We start from the raw sequence: 19958 nt of genomic DNA, 5'->3' as shown, positions 1-19958 counted from the left end.
GCCAACAGAATAGTCACGGCCATTCATTCTAATGCAGACCATGGCACACTACCATCACGTTCATTCTTACAAATTCCTAAAGGTTCTCATCTTTTGCTTTGGTTTACCCCAGTCATTGTGGTTCTTTAGGATAGGCTTAGTAGTTGATGTTTCAATAGTTGTAGATCTGTGAGTGTCAATTTCTTGCCACCAACAATTTGCTTCTACTAATTTCGTTCTACAGCCAAGGGGTCAGTGTGGTGACAGATTAATGTATGCTCCAATATTCTCTCTGCTCAAGCTCAAAGAATCATCCTATTTCGCTGCTCTACAACGTATTGGTGCACCCTCCATATAGCAACAGGCTTATCAGCTTAAAAACCAGCTGGGACTTTGGCATCAGTGTTCAGGACAGAGTAGTGTGAGCCCCTTTGCCTACTAGGTGGTCCATGGAACCATCAATGATTCAGGTGCTTTTCTGCTATTGTGGATTAGGAGGGAAACATTCTTGTGGTATTCAGGGGCGGCTCCACCGTTGGGAGCAGAGGGGCGTCGCCCCACTTAAATGGCCCTCAAAAATGACAAATAAAATGGTAATTTTATTTTTCATCCTCTCGTCCTGAACCGAGAATCAGGGCTGGGGCATGGCCATGGCTGAATGACAGGAGCAGGGAGGAGGGTAGGCTGTTTGTGCTCTTTTCAAAGTGCGCATGTCTCTGACCGGCCGTCTTGCGATGGCCAGCCAGACATACACAATTTGAAACCTCTAACTCAACTGTCTTAAGACAGCTAAGTTAGAGTAAGTGCAGGCCTCTGGGGCTGGGGAGCGCCGAGTGAGGCTACTTGCTCCAATCAGGGCACGGCTCACAGCTTGAGAGCAGCGCCAGGAATGGTGCCCACCCAGCAGAATGCAATTCATCCGAAGAGATCCGGAGCTTACATACCGGCACAGTACATGCCAGCCACCACTGCTCTTGGGCCAACATAGAGCAAGCAGCTTGGGCTGAAGGTTGTTTGGCACACATCCATCCTTCTTATGGAATAGCTGTGTGCCACAGAGGTAGCTTCTGCCGGCCTTGCAGCGGATACTACAGTAAACCTATGAAAAATATCCCTCTTGCTCAATCTCAAAGCACCCACAACCATACACATTCTAAGAAAGCATGGAATAAGGGAAATTAAATCGGAGGAAACGGATGAGATGTAAAGCCCAGCACAATATGTCTGCATGCCAGACGACTGAAAACCCTCTTTCACGGATATGCCGGTCATTAACGTGGCTGACAGAAGAAGATGCTTGACAAGAAATATCAAAGTTGAGCAACAAAACATGCTTAGGCAGTTCAAGCAAGCATTAGGAATACTGAGCGGAATCACCTCTTTTCATATTTGCATTTAAATGGTGTCCTTCCTTGAAGAAAAATGTATTATATTCTCTTCTAAATATTATTGTATATGTGAATACAAGTATTGCATTTAAAGTTAGTTTGTAGTTGTCCATGCATGTGAGAGTTGCACAAATAAATTACATTCAGGAACACTGGTTATATCATCAATTAAATGCATTTCATGAAGATGATTATTTTAACCAGGTTCACATTTTTGACCACTGTGATAGGCTAACCATTGTTTTAATGTTCTAGATTACGTGATACCCAGGCTTTCATGAAAGGGTCTTCCTTGCCTTATTGTCTTGATATAAATAGAGGGGGGAATGTTACACTGCGCACACCCAACTCCCTTGGAAGTAGAGGGTCACAAGTCTCCACCTGCATCAAATGATGGCAAGCATCCAACAGGAAAGATTTAACATTATCCTGCATAAAAAAGTGTGTTGAAAACAATATCTGACGCAGTTGTATTTGCACCAGTTTTAAAAAATAAAAATCACCTTTGTCATCATGTGTACCCGTACTTTTCTGATGTTGACATTTACAAGTCAGCAGTCAGTTCTCTTGAGAAAATGTTTCCTATGTATGCGCAGACAGGAGGCCTGTGGTTTTCTACACCCGAGGAACATTGTGCATTATTCTGGTTCCAGGGGTTTAATTGAGGCTCACTGTTGTGCACCCGACTGCCTCATGCAAGGTCTCCTTGGTGAGTATGGGCACTAACACCATACAAATCAAGGCAATGACCATTTATGTAGCACAAACCACCCTGCCTGCTGCGAGGCTAACACAAATAAATAAAATGGCATGTCAATGCCATTTTATTTTGCCACCAGATTACACTGTGCAGCGCGAGCGTGAGGCTCAATCCTGCAATTGCAGGATTACTGCTGCCCCTGACAAAGTGCATGTCAGATTAGCTGGCTGTCTACAGCCCTCCTATCTGTCATGTGCACTGTAGACCCAGCAATCTAAGGGCTGTAAAACAGCCGGAAGATTGCTGGCACAGGCCTCAGCCTCAAAATGAGCGCTGGGTTAGCCTGCTCCAACCAATCCTGGAGCTGCTCTCTTGCTGAAAACAACAAGAAAGCAGCTCCAGGGTTGGTTGGATTCGCATTCCACGAGCAGGAAGGAAGTCTTTTCCTTTCCTGCTCGTGGACACAAAGATCTCCAGGAAAGAAGTCCTGCACCGGGCAGGAGTCGCCACCGCCACGTTTATGGTGAGTTGTGTGCCATCGCGTCCCACTACATTTTCTTACTGCTAGCCGCCACTGTCAGAAGGATAGCCACAGATTAATTTGAACCTCGTAAGTCCCTCACAGGGCAATCCAGTTTACTAAGCAATGTTCTTCGTAGGGTACACACCTAAATGCCATGGGAAATAATACTTGGAGCCCTTGTTCCTTTCTAAATGTAATATTGTAATATGTATTTTAATCTTACCTTTGGTGAATTCCTGAACCTTTTTACTAAAGTCCTCCTCCTTGTAGTTGAAGCCTGCAGCCGCCCCAAGCTTTGCAGTCATCCCAAGTTTTTCCTTAGCGCCTGCTGTAACAATGGGGATCGCGCCTGCCAATCGGGTCAGCTGAATTGCCGCTGTCCCTACACCACTGGCTCCAGCATGGATCAGCACAGTCTCTCCCTTTTGTACTTTGCCTGAATCAAAAGGTATGAATAATATTAAATACAGTTATCTACTATGTGATATCAGAGTGAATCCTAATGTAGTAGAGCAGTACAGTATAACAGCTAGGCACTATTAGACACTATTTGTTGAGTTGAAGTAATCACTGTGTCTAGAGACACCCAGCAGATGCCTCCATACACTCACTAAGGGAGGGCCAGATGTATCGATAAAATAGTGAGAAATTTAACAATTCACACCACAATGCTTTGTATGCTGCAATCTGCTTAAGCCCATCAGGCCGCTGGCCTCTCTTGATTGCATTTGACATCAAACATCCTATCCAGCCTTTGGTTTTCCCTTATGGATTTTGTTGGCACTTCTAACCTACGACATAGTACATGATGTGTACTATACACCTAAGAATTTCTGCTCTAGAAAGCTGGAGGAGATGGGTGGTGCCCAATGCTCCTCAGAAAGGTATGCACATTTAGTCCTTACCATGGAGAGAAAATCATTTGCGATTTTAAAAGACCCGAGAGAGAATAACATGGGGTAAAATGAAGGCAGCAATGAAAATACAAACATATTTAATAGTGGAACCACTAAAAATAGAAAATAATATAAAAGGGGTACAAGGCCAGGACACAGGCTGAGCCTGACATGGGGCATCACATGCAGGGTACAGGGTACCACTAGAATGGATAAGAGAATGATAGCTCATACTTTGACCTGCAGGATAGTACTAAATTAAAAAGGTGTGAGCACAGATAAGAGGAGATCAGCTTATGGAACTCTTGTACAATTAAGGAAAGAAGCATTGTAATAGCGGGGGTATTAGGCTATACCGGGCAGACACTCACCAGACGATCAGAGAAGGTAGGTAGTGCTGTCACTGCATTATGAGGTATTATATGGTGGTAACAAGTATGACCTACAACAAGGTTTGTTAGTATGTCCTAATAAAAGGAGGCATTTAATGTAAAAAGTGTAGTGCTGTGATGCATGATCAGTAGTTTTCAGTAGTGAGTAAGCGCCCTTGATAATCCAAGAAGCCAAACAGAGCTACGATTGACTTTTTGATCTTTATCGATAAGCTCCAAATATATCAGCATGATTTCCTAGATTTACTTAAGTCAATGCTACAGCTGTAAATGCTTACTTGCCAGCCTCAGAACAGAAACCCCCTTCTATATGGTAGTCTTCATAGCCAGAAAGAGGTCATTGGGGTCACTGTTTCCTAACCCACACTTCCAGCTGATTGCCAGTGCTCCATAGTATGCCTTCTAAAAATATGCAATCGACTAAAGAGAGCAGCATTGAATCTAAACTCTTCGTCTGCAATGTTTAAGCTGGAGAAGGCGCACTCTGTTGTGGCAGTTCATCTTTGCTTTCAAGAGGGTCTCTAGCTTCCTTACTTTACATGGCTGGCTGGTGAAACCTATTCAGAAGAATGTTTAGACAGCTCTGGAAAGTGTGCCGCTCTATACCCAACTTGGGGTTCCCCATCTATGCCTGTAAATCCCATCTGGTTTCATTCCACACATACATGGGGGCAGCAAAACAGTTCATTTGTGACAAAGTCAGTGTCAGAATGGAGACCGCAGGCCCCATCGCCTATTGAACTCATGTTGTTCCTTTGGTAAGTTTGCAAATGAGAACTCTTCAGCAGCATCAAGCTCTAAACAACTGCCGTCCAGTTGTCAAGAGGAGTGAAGAGGTCAGCCTTGTGTTGGAGTGTCTCCTGTCATGGAGACCATCCAGGGTCTGTCTTTTTCCTACTGTGTCAATTCACGACGACTCAATTTATCTTGGTAAAACTAAGCTGAAATGCATATTAACTGAAGCATGTGATACACTGTTCTTGAGCTATTCAGGACAAGCTCCTCACATCAGCCAACTAGAACTTTATTCCATTTTCCTGGAACTCACATCCTTAATTTCTCTACTCTGGGGAAAAGTATTTTCAAGTCCTTATGGAAAACTGAGCAGCAATAGTTTTGCTGAAAAAGCATTGACGGGCAATGCCTCATCCCGTTTGTCATCTAGAAGATACTTTGAGCAGATTCTATCATGCATCGCAGAAACGGGTGTTAAGTCACATTGCGTTAGTTTTCAAGAACAGTAGCTTTCCTTTGTTGTCACTGCTTGCCGGAAGTTTGCCATTTGTTTTCAAACAGAAGTGGAAAAGTCTTGATGCTTTTCAACAGATTCCTCTCATGCATCTAACCAGCTCGATATTGAAGAGCAACAATTCAAAAATTACCGTGCTTGTCCCATTTGGGCCTTGCTAATTTTGGGTCACTCTTGCTCCTATTGCAGGACAACTTTCCAGATCTGCATCAGATTCAAGATCTCCCAATTCACTAAAGGGGTCTGACATTTCACTTCTCCATTCAGTTGTCAACCTGACAGCCTGTCCATGCCATTTCTGAATTTAAGATCCTGGTTACTAGTTTTCAGACATTTAGGAGCTACAGAAGAAAATACTGACATCATATGTTCTGCTAGATAAACATCAACTGAGATGCAGTATTGAAGCAAGTGGATTAACGTCTGCTACTGGGCTTTGGATGAGACTTGAATCCTCCGTAAACTGCACGTCTAGCAAAATAATAAGCATATTCTTGCAACAATTATCTGTAAGCTACTGTAGCCCTCTTAAGCACACCAGATAATACATTTTGAAATAAAAATGAGACAGCAATCCATTGGTTCAAAGGATTGTTGCATCTTCATAATCTTATTAAAGAGGCTGCACCTCAAGCCGGATTTAAATCTGGTCCTAGTCATTTCCATGCATAAATTGTTTGAGCCAACAGCTTCCAGCAACGCAAAATTACTAACATCAAAGACAGCTTCTCTGGAGACAATCTTCTCTGCCACCGCGATCACTGATTTTCATACTCTGTGCAATAAAAGCTTTTGTTGGACAAGGAAATTGTGATTATTCAGGTGACTGCTTCTTTGATTCAAAAAGTGCTAACAGAATTTAATTGAAATCTCCCTTCATTCCAGCCTAGACCTGATGCATCCTCTTTTGAGGAAACTGCGCACATTTAGCATTTCATAAGCACCGAAATGTTAACGTAAGAGAACACATTCATTTATACATCTTTCATGTGACCATTATACAATCATACAGCAGCTCAGTTATCTTAGGAGGCTTCATGCAAATTTCACTAAAACAAAGGTGGGTATGCTGGTCTTTAAAAGACAGGTACCTACTGTAGACAACTGTAATACAGCAACATGCATTGCTACTCATGCTTTCAGTAATTATTTTTTCTGGACACATCTTCCAGGAAAAGGGCACCTCTCATCCAGAAAGTTCTGCACATCCGATCGGATTCAAGTGTGGTCGGACATATGTGGTCCTCTACCCCAGAACTGTTTGGGCATTAATTAAGATTCTCAACCAGTTAGAAAGAAAGGCAACAGAGTAAGCAAAATGTTCAAAATGTAGATCGCAGTATTTTACAAGCTTGCGAGTTCGAAAAAGAAAGTAGGATAGGGCAGTTGGTGCACAGGTGGGACTAGGGTTCAGGCAAACTGAAAGACACTTAAACCCTCAAAGAATAGTGACAGTGTTCTCCGGAGATTTAATTTCTTGTAGTACTTGCCTTGTAAAAATGCCAACCTACTGTGAAAGATTCAGAACAAGAATTAAGAGTATCAGTATTATAATGGCTGTCATTTTCATTAACTGTGGGTATCAAGGGTGTGCTTAACAGCACATGTAAGATGTTTGTATTCACACAATGTGTCTGAAAGTGAATGTTGGGCTACAACAAATTGAAGCAAACAAGAGAGAGACATCAGTCAAGAAGGCAAGAATGAATGGCTCATTGACCTTTGGACCTCAGACAGGAAGGCTGCCAAATGTATTTGGGAATAGGGAGGGGTCTGGGCTAATTACTGACAGGTTAGAGAGGAGTGCTGAGGGTACAGCAGCTGAACATGAGAGAGCATTTTGCCAGCCAACCCAAGCCCTTAAAGTTCAGTTTCTGCATATGTATGTGTATTTTCTGTGTTTGGGTGTTAATTCTCTAATCTGAATCACTGTGACACATGTTGATGTATATTGAGCCTAATAAATAATTTATTAAAAGTAAACTACTAACAATACTATTTAATTTTTCTGATCAGGGATTTATGATCCGGTGCACATGGAAGAGAGATAGCTAATCCTAGTTTAAATTTACTGAGTCTGCACAAGTTAATAATGTACACTTCAAAAGTAAAGCACAACATGAAAGGAACACCAACCCCATGACCCGGACAGCATACAATTTCCAGTGTGCCATGATCCGATAGGTGCCGAAAGGATGTGAATATGCTAAGCAAGGAGAGAATTCAATTACTATTTTACAAATACAAGTACTCAGTTGCCTCTGGAGCACTATAAGAAGGCAACTCGGTGAAGGGGAAATAATGTTAGCCTAAGAACTATACAGATAAAGTGCAGGGGAAGAGCAATGCCCAGATAAGCTGTTTTTATTTGGCTCTTTCTTAATTTATTTGGATGTTTATTAAAAACGAGCGTAAACAAGGCTTCTCCAACAGAGTAGCTCGTGAGCCACTGGTAGCCTTCCCGCTACCTGCAAGTTGCTCTCATGTATGGAGCCCAGCTTACTAAATCAGAAGCTTTGGCTTGGTTCAATCAATATACATATAACAACATCAAGAGGGTTTATTCAAGACAAAAATGTGTTTATTTTGAGAACTCATACGCTGATATTTGAAGAAAAATGGATGAATTTCCAAAATATATTTAAAGCTGATATTTGCGTGATAACTTTAGTGGCATTGGGAGGCTTTTTTCAAATGTTATTACCTTGGTACCAGAGGCATTACAGCTTTGGCCTATATGTATTACTCATGTAGAGGCCTCCCATATTGACAAAGCCTTTTGAACATTAGTGCTGGATGCACTGATGCACTGAGTTGATCGTTGGTAGTAACCTTGCAATTGATGGCCACTAATGTAATCTTATCTGATGTGGTCACTTTTACAACACTAATAATATTAGTAGTTCTCGATGAGTTTCACTGAACATAAGAAGCTCTCATTACAGAAAAGAATGGAGACCCCTGGCCTACACCAAGGGGCACCAAAGCACTTTCCATAAGGGATCTTTGACTGTTATAAATACAAAATGAGGGATCTACATGTTTACACTGAGTTATTCAATCTCTGATAATTCAACATAGGTGGATTGTGGTTTGAAACCAGAAGGGAGACCCCGTGTTGCTTAGGGTGAAGGAGGACTGGGGACTGAGTGGAGAAATATATGCAACCCTCCTACTGAATACTTTAAGACACAAATATAACTGGAACCCACTGACGCAGTAGCTTGTAGATCAATAGCAGACCTCTGTGGACACTGGATATATTTAACTACAACCGTTTGACAACTGGGTGATTATGCCAATTTAACTTTCTCGGAAGTATGATACACATAACATGGGTATGTGTTGTGCTGATAGACAGATAGACAGATAGACAGATAGACAGATAGACAGATAGACAGACAGACAGACAGACAGACAGACAGACAGACAGACAGACAGACAGACAGACAGACAGACAGACAGTAAACAGTAAACAGGTGCAATTTCCTGGAAGGTCTTGTATCTTACCTACAAAGTGCAGCAGTTGGTAGGCAGTAAGCCATCCTTCAGGGATAGAAGCAGCCTGAGCATAAGTGAGGCCTGCTGGGATAGGCATCACATACCCCTCCTGCACTGCGGCATACTCTGCATTGCCACCTCCGGCCATCAGTGCCATGACCCTATCCCCGCTCTTCCATCGCCCCTCACAGCCAGGCCCAGATCCAGCCACAGTGCCAGCAGCTTCGAGTCCCAAGAGTTCACTGGCTCCTACTGGTGGAGGATACTTCCCCTGCCTCTGTAAAGAATGCACATATTTGGCACACATTTAGTTTTTGTAACTTTATCTGTCATATACAGTCACTCAAACAAAACATAATACACATTAATCCACTTACAACTGCTGGCTCCCCCCACCAAGCGCCTTGAAACCCTCACGGGTGAGTAGTTGCGCTTTTTAAGACTCCGATCGATTGGTTGGTTGATTGGCATGTTTCCAGAGGCACACGTCGATTCCCCTTACAAATGTTTGTGCTGTCATGATATAAAACCTCACTTTCAAAATCGCTTCATCCTTTCAATGTATCCACTAAAATCTTTGTAAAAGTGATTCGCGATTTGCCCACACTGTACTTTGTATATATCTGGCTAAGCTTGAAACTGCACTTGTTTTGCACAAAGCAAAACGTTTCAATGAAACTATCTATTTGTTATTTAATTTTGCCGCACATTCTTTCAAAAGGTAATATCACTTTTATCAGCCCAAAACGAAAACAACTGGATTTTAGTAGGAGGTGAGGGAGCAGAGTAACTGATTGTTATTTAATTTTGCCGCACATTCTTTCAAAAGGCGTGTGCTCAGACCACAAAACTACATTTGAGGATTAAAGTAAAACCAACCGAACTGGGGGCTTATAAGCAACTGAAACAAGCCCCTAAAAAGAAGTGTGTAGTATTCTGTTCTTGTTAATATTCAGCCATTATATCACCACCTGCTCAGACAGTGGGAATGTGCTGTGTGCTGCATGGAATGTTGGAGTGATGATGTGTTTTTGGAATGTTGGGTGCCTGTGAGGTGAAGTGGGCAGTTGAGAATGGGCTGAGCAGCAGGCAGGCTGCTCCTGGTGGGGCTGCTTCACAAGAACCTATCAACTTGCTGTTGAACTACTCTACATGTAACTTAATAAATCTACTTAATCTACATCCTACCTGCGTGGACTTCGTTACTAGAAAGTGGTTATAAGGAAGTACTTGATCCCATAAATGTGGTCAAATTACAAGGTAATGCCATCATTTCAGTTGGAGAATGGGTTAGTTGGGATGTGAAAAAAACCTTAAGATGTAGGGTAGACATGCCAGGCATGCTCTTGACTGTTGCAGTAATGGATTCATGGCATTAAATTGTTATCGTATTATGCGGAGTCACTATGTTGAGCTGTTGTAATCTTGTTTTCTCAAATATGGAAACACTATATATAAGTATTTAAATTAAAGATATAAAATGGCGTCACGAACCGAGCTTGAGGCTGTCTCCTGCTTACATCTTTGACAGGCCTCACAGCTATATCACTCGGTGGGGGAAGGGTGGTGTGGGGCTGTAGAATAACGTTCTCATGACTATGGTGGAAAATTCTATACATTTTCTACTGGGGCGCAATAGTGTTGTATTTTTATCGTGCAGTAGCAAGAACAATTTGGAATGCAAGATGCATATTTATTCACAAGACTTCGAGTTCTTGCTCTAGCAGAAGGCATTTACATTAGGAAATCAATAGAGAGAGGTTGTTTCAGAGTGAAGACAGCTTAATGTATAACTTCTGATTCTCTCAGCCACGCCAATTCTAATAAGGTATTATTCCCTTTATTTGTAGGGAAACACAGTCCAAAACAAATATTTGATATTTGAACAGTACTTTTAATTTCGGGGGACTGTTTACTTTCTAAAGCTAATATCACTTTTATCAGCCCAAAACGAAAACAACTGGATTTTAGTAGGAGGTGAGGGAGCAGAGTAACTGACCAGTAAAAACACACAGTAGCATTACTAATTAACAGCCATATATAGCGCACAGAGTAGCTTTAGAATAATAGCTCTACCTGGAGTAGGTCTGCTCTGTTGAGGGCACTGGCATGCACCTTGATCAGGATTTCACCTTCTTTAAGTTTGGGTTTGGGGACTTCTTTGACGTACAGATTTTCTGGGCCACCTGGAGTGTCAAAGAAAGCTGCCAACATTGACTCTGCAGAAACACAAGGATACATTTTATCTCAACTGGTGGGCCTATGAACAGAGTTTTAAACACACAAGTCAAGTATCTCAGTTGTTAGTGACTGTAGGTTAAAGTGTTGAGAGGAATTCAGAACACTCAGCAATCAGATTTGGTAAACTATTTATTTTTTAGTGAGATCTGACACATTTGTTTTTGGTACATATCCTTAACATATTTATCCATGTGACGACAAGTTGCATCTACCTCAACAATTTCTAATTGTTCATTCACCTGCATCAGCTGTGGCTTGCCCCATCTTCAGGTGCTGAAGCTATCCTTAACCTCCCATCAGATCCCACCGCTTCACAGTTTACTACTGGTAATGCTGGCTTTGAAATGTTATTTTTAATTACTAATACAGCATAAATGTGTTACTGTAGAGGTGTATCCGCGTGAATGGCCAGGAGGTTCCCATGAGAGCACGTACCTTTTGGAAGGGAAGGTTCAATTCCCACTGCAAGACCAATCAGCCTAAACCTGTCTACAACGACACAGTTACCACAGGAATCCAGCAGGCATCACTCTGAAGGCTTCAGGTGCGTTGCAGGTTAGTGAAGAATCAGGCTAATGTCCCCCCAACAGACACTGGTCGACTCTGGCCTTGGTAAAGGCTAGGAGGGGCCCAAGGTCAGCCCATATAGCTGGAAGGAAAAGCCTGGACCATGGTGCGGCTCCAGGTGCCACTCAAGGAGGGCTGAAAACTATCGGCCACCACAGATAATTCTGTAGGTAGGTTAGAAATGACCTGAAGCCAGATCAAGGACATGCGTTATCAAGAAGGAACTATAGACAGAGAAAGGAGACATAGCAGGAGGCCTTGCTTGGCTCCTTACAGATGGTACCATGCCAATAAAATAATCAGGTGAAACACTTCACCAGTGGAAAGGAGCTCTCTGAGGATGACATTTAGCCTATAATACAAAGGAACCAACTTTCCAAGGGGATTGGCGGTCACGGCTCCCATTCTACCCTATGGCTGAGCAGAGCACGTACAGAGCTGTATCTCTCTCTCTCTCTCTCTCTCTCTCTCTCTCTCTCTCTCTCTCTCTCTCTTCCTCTCTCTCTCTTCCTCTCTCCCTCTCTCTCTCTCTCCCTCTCTCTCTCTCTCCCTCTCTCTCACAGCAAGCTGTGCACTGCAGAGCTATTCCTTTCCATTTCCCACTGTGAGTGTGGAAGCCAGAAGGGTGCCTGCACCTTACTAAGTGGAATGGGGTGGTGGCCACTGCACACCTTTCATTTGGGAGACTCCAAGTCTGCCTGTATTCTCATCCAGCACATGCTTCTTTGCATACTTTTGAGTTTTCTAGAAAGGTAGGAAATAAACGTGTGCTACCGATCACACCAATTTAAACGCGCAGGTGTGTCCCAGGTATTATTTATGGGGCAGCACTTTGGGGCATTCGAGATAGCCCAAAACTACAGCTGAAAAAGCATCGTTTCTGTAGGCAACTGCTAGGACTCCCACCATCAAGCACGCACTTCTGCACACCTGAGGAGCTGGGGATACACATGTTGAGGATCACATTAACCTTACTATTGTGGAATAAGCAGGCTCATCTGAATAGTGAGGTCATTGATGACTATCTAGCATCTGATCGGGCCTTTAAATTCCATGGCTGACATATATTAAGGATATAACAGAAGTCCTGAGTAGACCAGACCTGTTTTCATCTCCACTTTTGATTGTTAGGTGATGGAGTAAAGGTTAAACAAATATGATGTCATTCTCCAGGGAGAACCGAGAAGCACATGAACTGAAAAAGCCCAGTCAGCAAGATTAAACCTGTGCTGGTATGGAACCTTACTTACATTTTGTGAAAAACTGTGTGGGAAGTTCTAGCTAGAGACATTCAATCAAATCAAGCTTTATTCGATCATATGCATATAATCATAAAATCAAACATCAAGGTCTATAGAATAAATAAATCACAGTATAAAAATACAGATCTAGCGAGAATGATAAAACTATACATTTTAAAATATTTATACAAATAGGGTTTAAAAGGGAAAAAGCCCATCAGGGTTTAAAAAACATACTTTTCCTCAGCCACACAGCTTTCTTTAAAAAACTAGAAACACTCCAAGCCACATATTCATTCTCTAAATATTGCAATCGCACGAGGGCTGGACGACATTGCCTTAGGCCAAAGGAACTTAAAATGGGAAGTATCCAGAATTTCCTTAATTCATTAAAAATTTACAGAAGAAGAGTAAGTGAATGGTAGACTGTTCCGAGGTAGAGTCACACATACACCGAGGGAGTTCTCTTGACCAGTCATTCATTAACGGGATAGTCAAAATTCTATGGACTATTCCTAATCCGAATCTTATTAATAACATTCTGTCATGGTCTTTGGAAACAAAATTTAAGTACGGTTCCATGTCGACGGTTGTAAGCCTTAGTTAATGGTATATGACTGTGGGTTTTGGGGCTTCGACCGCTAGTCTCGCAGATCCCAATATATCCAAACAAACCTTCTTCAGAGATTTCCTTGACATTTGGGTCATTGAGTTCGGTTTTAAATAATACTCAGGATGGCCAAGGTCTTTGGCAAACTGGAATATGTACCTGAGCCAAGGAATTTTCAATGCTCCATCTAACTTCATGCAATCGTACAAGATCTCACGATTTAATCGGGTCTGTTCGCTAGACCAAATCCTGTGCCAAAGGAGTATGGGCTCGAGTTTAATAAGATCCGTAATATATGAAAGACCCAATTCCTCATGGCAAACATAAGAAGACGTACCTGGTGGAACACCAAGAATATAACGAAGAAAGAGATTTTCTACCTTTTACAGGGAAGAGGGATTAGAAATGCCCCAAACCCCAGCCACGTATACCGCAGCCGATACACACTGAACCTTGTATATATGTGTAAGCTTCCTGGGGGGTTTCCTCCCTAATCTTTTGGTAAAGGTAGTCAAGGCACTAATGGATCTAATAAAGGATAATTTTTTCGGGGCGATTGCTTGGGTCCAAGTATCGTTGTAGCTAAAAAGGATACCAAGATATGAAAAGGTCCTTGTATTAACTATCTTGCTTCCCTCCAGAAAAATATCTTGACCAGTAGTGCTCCGGCACCCAGATACACAATTCATTGTGAAGGTCTTAGAAAGATTTATTTTTAATCCCAGGTCACCCATAAACGCACTAAAAATGGTCAGGACTTTTTGTAGGCCATTACCTGTGCGCGTTATGAGGACCGCATCGTCAGCGTAGTGTAGTGTAGTTCCTATAGTCCCAATAGGCTCTGCGCATTGGAATAATATCTTCAGTAGTGTAGACGTAGGACTGAGGTTAACTAGGTCTCTACTGACTATATTAGACTTAAGTTTTTTGCCAGCTAGCTCAGAGTTCACTAGAAACTTTCTCGAATAAGCGAGGAGGAGTTTAACCTCCCTGGATAGACAAGAAGGGATTTAGTTTCTGACAACCATAAAACATGACAACTTTGCTCTCCCTGATTAAGAGTATATCTCTAGAGTCGTGTGAAAACAAAAGACAGCTATTTCACTCAGTCAAAGGTGCGTACTTAGTTTCACCAGATTGCAGAGAAAAAGAGAGACTGGCGTTTTCAATAAAAGGTGTTATTTATTGAGCAGTCTCTTTCCTCATACAAGAGAAATGAATTGCTACAATTGCAATACTTATAGTTAAGTAAAGTGCATACAGTAAAAGCAGGATTATGAAATAATACTGTAAAAGCATAGATATGGTTTCTTAGCCATATGATACTTTAAAATGGATAAAATAGATACATACATATATACATTGACTAATCGTACTCAACTGGTGCTTCTAACTACGCCTACCCCGGTGTACCTGACCTAAGCCTAATACGTGGGAAGGAGTAAGTAAGTAGCAGTTTAAGTTAAGAATCTGACTCAAGAATTCTCTGTAAGGGTTTAGTCAGTTCAGTCCCTGGGTATTAGAAGGCAGGAGGGCTGGTATCTCTCTCTCAGGACTCGGTATCCCAGTCACCCGCAAGGGTAGGCTGGAAACGCCGGAGGCTGAATTTCTCGGCAAGAGAAAAGACAGCGTCTTTCTCAGCGCGTCAGAGGGGAGGGGCAGCATCCGTGGGCTCTCGCATCAGCTGGGCTCTTCGGAAGTAGATAGCTGCTCTGCTCCAGGATTACCACCGTGTGTTTGCTTAAGGCAACGTTGGTATATTTATACCTGAAAGGTGCCGGGTTTGACGTAAGGCTGGACATAAGACGTCAATAAAGATGTCACTAAGAACTGGTCGTTCTTACAGTGCTTTACAGGAGTTCTCGGACGAAATCAAAACAAAGCAGCGGGGATTTCCCAGGTTGCTGGAGGCTTGGTTTTGTTTAGAGAACTCGGTGTGCTTTCTAGCAGGCTGGAGGAATAGGCTTGCTTAATGTGACAGCATGCGCTATGACTGAATTATGAAAAGGGTTTCTATGCCGTTGTAGGGATATTATTGATTTATAACCGGACAAGGGCAAAGAATAGGAATATCGATTCAGGTACCTAGATAACACACTACACCCACTCCATGAATTCATGTCCATAATTACTAAACTAAGCAATAGTAAACATATCTAACGGTGCATGTGTATACCGATCCACCCCAAAATACATTAATTTGCATCTGAAATGGTATATGCGAAATACACGAAAAATGAGTATAGGTACAGTATTTCAAGCAGAGTAATCATTCATAAAATAGGATGCATAAATATCAGCGGAATGATTTTGCGAAAATTACACATGAAATGGCTCTTAATACAGAAAAGAAAAGTGCGAGACCATTTCATCACATATAAATACAGTTTTTTGTAAATATGCTAGAGGCTGAGGTAATATATTGTCTCTAGAGTTCCTAAAAATAGAAGCTCTGTTCTCTAAGAATAGTTCTACTTTAAGCAGAGGATGAGTGCCAAAAAAAAGTAAATATTTTGGAATCGGGAAAAAAATAACTTCGCTTTCAGAGAGAAAAAAATATTGTTCCAAACATGTTCAGAAGCTTTTGTTTTTCAAAGCTGAAGGCCAAATTCAGAGTTGAGGGAACGCTGAGTGCTCGTTTGCTTAAAAGTTTATTCTTTTTGTTCAGGGGAAAACATCATTTCAGACAGACTTTCAAAAAAGCAGTTTACCGCTTCAGGTGAAAGTTCGACCAAGTTGGAAAATGCCGCAACTGTGCAGTCGTGAGAATGATTGCTATCATCGATGACAGGTTCAGCAGTGCTCACAGAAGGTCGTACCTGGTTGATGCTGCTCTCATCTTGCACTTCACTACCCTTTAATCGCAGTGGTGAAGTTTCAACGAATGCCGTCATCAGGATGGGTAACCGCTGGGGACAACACGATGCATGAGCCGTTACAGGACTTAGCAAAGTATCTGTATCCAATGGTACTTCTGATTGTAGTGTGAGACAGACGTCTAACACGCATCCTTCTCCGCACAGCATACATCTTAACACAGGTAAGATACAATTCTGCCAGATGGGTCTGAATGAAAGAAACCAGGTCATATTCAGATCTCTTAGCCGGGCTAATCCAAGGACTTTAGTTATGTGGTCCCGATAGCGTATAGCTAGGATCGTTTCTTCCATTGTTGCTGGAGTATTGTCTGTGACATGGCTTGCCATAACGAAGCAAGAGTATCAAAAATAAAATGCCTGCTACGAGTCCCAACAGGAGTGGAAGGCCGCCAAAGATCGAATGGACAAAATTAGGAAAGATGCCCAGGACTGCTTTGAAAGGTGTCAACAGTCACGAAAAAATTGTCTTAAATACACTTGCGATACCATTCGTATCTGAAATGTTTAAGATTTGGTTTAGCATTTCTGCGAAATGTAAGGGGCAATTTGTTGATAATAGTGCATGTATCTCAGTTGTCGTCCTTGCAACCTGGAGATCATACGTTTCTTTTGATTACGTCAAGGGCACAGGCGTCTGTAGAAGAACAGACTTCATTCTGCTTAAAGTATCAATTCGAATAGAAGAGATTTTCAAACTGGGCCAAATTTTTCCCTCCCTGTCTGGAGTGTCGTTCGGATACAATACTTGCATACAGCAAGTGACCATGGAAGAAACGCTTACTAGATAAGCTTTTCCTGGCACCAAGCCACAACATCTGTGGTCCACTATTAGAATGTAGCTCCCGTTCGAAAGCCGTCTAAAGAATGGCTCTATTCGAGTTGCAGGTGTGCCAAGTTGGTGACATGAAAGGTTATTTGAAGTCCCCTCACAGGCCCCATGTAGATTTATACCCTGACACAGAAGTATACCACTTAGTGATTTTTCACATTTATCACCACTAAGAAATACATTCTGTCCTTTTTCACTATAACATGTGTGTGTGTAAGGTAATTTCCATGTTGACTTATTGTATCCTTTACCCAACCTTTCATACTGGCCTGCCTGTATATACTTTTGGCAGTATCGAAATTGGAAAGTTGTTATCGGAATAGCTATGATTCCGTGTATTATCCATTCGATGACAGGTCGTTCTGACATTGTCAATGGTAATCTCTCAAGTTTTTCAATGCTCAGAATTGTATACTCTGCTCCTTTTTGTGCCAAGCTGATTTGTATATCAGTAAGGTTAAAGATAGAGAACAGTGACGTTGTGTTGATTAAACGCCAAGGCACGTAGCCTGAACGCAGATTTTGTAACGTCCAGCCAAGCTGTACAATAGAACGCAATTGGGACTGACCATGTTGTAACATTAGTAAGTCCTGCTCTATTATATCGATTGCAGATGATACAATACTGTCCAGTGAATATATTCTGGAAGACAGAGTCATTAACCCATTGTCCACAACAGAAAGTGATTTTTCCAAATTAATACGGTCAATTTCCCGTATTTTCTCTGCTGTTACAATTTGAGTTTCTTTCCAAGCTTCGTTATAAGCTGCATATATAGAGGCCGCTATAAAACGTTTTTGACGCTGTTTGCGTGGTCCCATATTGAAATCATGCAAGTCAGCACCTTCTTTAAGTAAAGTTAAGTGTTGCTTAATTTCTGCCAGTGTGGATGTCTGTAGCCATTCGAGGCAGAGTTTTCCTACACTGTATGTTGTTACTATCCCTGGATGTTGTCTCTGGGAGTATCTAGGGTCTGGCTTGGTCAATTTGAACCCCTGTATTTTGTTCAGGAATCTATCTTGACAGTTATTTGTGTCTGTGGGCCAGATCAACCATTTCTTCCAATCAGGATGTGTTCTGTTTTGGTTTAAAATATGGGATACGTCTATCTCAACATCTGTAGTGCTATTACTGTCAGGTGTTGGCTTTGGAATAGACGATTTGTATAAGTCTTTAATTTTGGCTTGGCCAAGACAGGTTGTTTGTTGAATTGTGTCATTCAAAAAATAATTTGTTCTGGGATCATGCAGGCTCTGAATAATGATTCTATACCTTGGACTTGCCAATCTTTGGTACCCCAGATTGTTTTTGTTTCAATATTATTTTTCCAAAAAACAAAACCAAATGTATTCATTTTTTCACAAAAAAATTCTGAATATATTAATTTTGTATTTGTCAGCATGGTTTTCATTCCTGTCTTATTTAACAGTTTGAAATAAAACGTTTCTGCTTCACTTGTGTTATACCCTGAGAAGTATGGGAATTTCTCATAAAAAATGTTTTTGAACTACCTTTTGGTGGAGTTGCACAATATTCCCATTGATTATAATTTAAAACATTTCTAGGTTGAGCAGATTTATGCAAATAATGGTTAGCATAGTGGTTGTAGCAGTACATCTGATCATAATTCGATGAACCTTGTAAATAATCATGTTCTGTAAATTTTGCTGACATAACTAAGTCTGACATCATATCATTAATACTTTCAAAATCCCATTCATCAGAGAATGTACTCGGTTTTACAAAGTTACTTAATGAAACCTTAAATTGATAAGGATACTTCAAGAGCTCGACCGGGCCATATATATCGTAATCTGTTTTGTCCCATGCTACCCCACCGGGTATCGGATTGGCTGTGAAGTTTACTGACAAAAGTTCTCTTTTCTCGATGTGTGAAGACTTGTGTGGCTTTAGGACCAAGTTGATATTCTGGCTTGCTGTGTCCATTGTAACATATTTTCCCTCAATGTGGTGTCCCAAGCATAGCACCATGATGAGCCAAAGCAGGAGGAAAAGTACACCTAGCACCACCCAAAATTCAATCCATGGGGAAATCAGATAGGTTTCTAGTAGTTGATGAAAGAGTTCTTTAGTTTTGTCTTTAAAAGTTTTTGTTGTTGTTGGCTGTTCCTCAGGTTCGCTCGGATCCTCAGAAAAGTCATCAAAATTGATGAAGTAGCCTGATGCAGTTCTGTCAATTATTGGAATTGCTTCTGGATTTTTCTTTGTTTCTTTAGAATAGTCTGTGGCTACATCGTTATAGACAGGTGTTTCATGACGAATTGTTGCAATTTGGGTTTCAAGAGGCATAAGTTCCATGGCTTTGTTGCATAGTCCTTGTTGATTCACTGTAGGTTTATCAAATGTGATTAGTCTATCAGTTTGAACCTCTTGATTTGTAGCAAACTTTGGTGTTCTGCTATTTCTTGGGAGTCCACTTGGCCTACTACTTATTATTGGCCACATGATTGTGGTTTAACCAGGTCGATGGATACAACTCGGTTCTCCTTTTTACCAGCAAGGGGCGGTAGTACAACTGATCTTGTTCCGTTGACAGCTAAGACAGGTACTGCTTTTCTGTAAGAAGGCCCAAATTCCTTCTTCACTGCGATTTTCTCTCTGACCAGATCCCCAATCTTTGGAATCCAGACAGGCCTTGCTGGGACAGGTGGTTTCTCTTCAGTGGCTGTTGGCTGTTGTTTCAACTTTATGTTGCTCAGGTCTTTTCTTGTTTCATTTAAGTCCTGTAAAATAGCCAAACGATCTTTGATATCAAAGCATTTTCCTTCTACCACTGAAGTCTGACTATCGAGATCCTGGATATGCATTCTAGTCCCGAACAATAGTCTGTACGGACTGAAACCTTTTAGAGAATTTCTTGGCAGATTGTTAAGACTACGTTGGACACTTATTAGGACACTTATTAAATGTTTGACCCACCCAACCCCCGAACCTAATACCT

General features: G+C 41.5%; 1 protein-coding gene across 1 annotated transcript in view; it reads right to left on the bottom strand.

Moving 5' to 3' along the window:
- The window catches only part of TP53I3 (tumor protein p53 inducible protein 3), a 92115-nt gene that overhangs the window by 28270 nt on the left and 43887 nt on the right, over positions 1 to 19958 (bottom strand). The window contains exons 3-5 of the mRNA XM_078647707.1: positions 10705 to 10847; positions 8638 to 8905; positions 2814 to 3026 (exon numbers count right to left, since the gene is read on the bottom strand). Of these exons, the coding sequence (XP_078503833.1) occupies positions 2814 to 3026; positions 8638 to 8905; positions 10705 to 10847 (624 nt within the window). The remainder of the gene's footprint in view (positions 1 to 2813; positions 3027 to 8637; positions 8906 to 10704; positions 10848 to 19958) is intronic.

Source organism: Lissotriton helveticus, chromosome 6 (assembly GCF_964261635.1).
Source record: "Lissotriton helveticus chromosome 6, aLisHel1.1, whole genome shotgun sequence".
NCBI lineage: Eukaryota > Metazoa > Chordata > Amphibia > Caudata > Salamandridae > Lissotriton > Lissotriton helveticus.
This window is presented reverse-complemented; position numbering and strand designations above follow the sequence as displayed.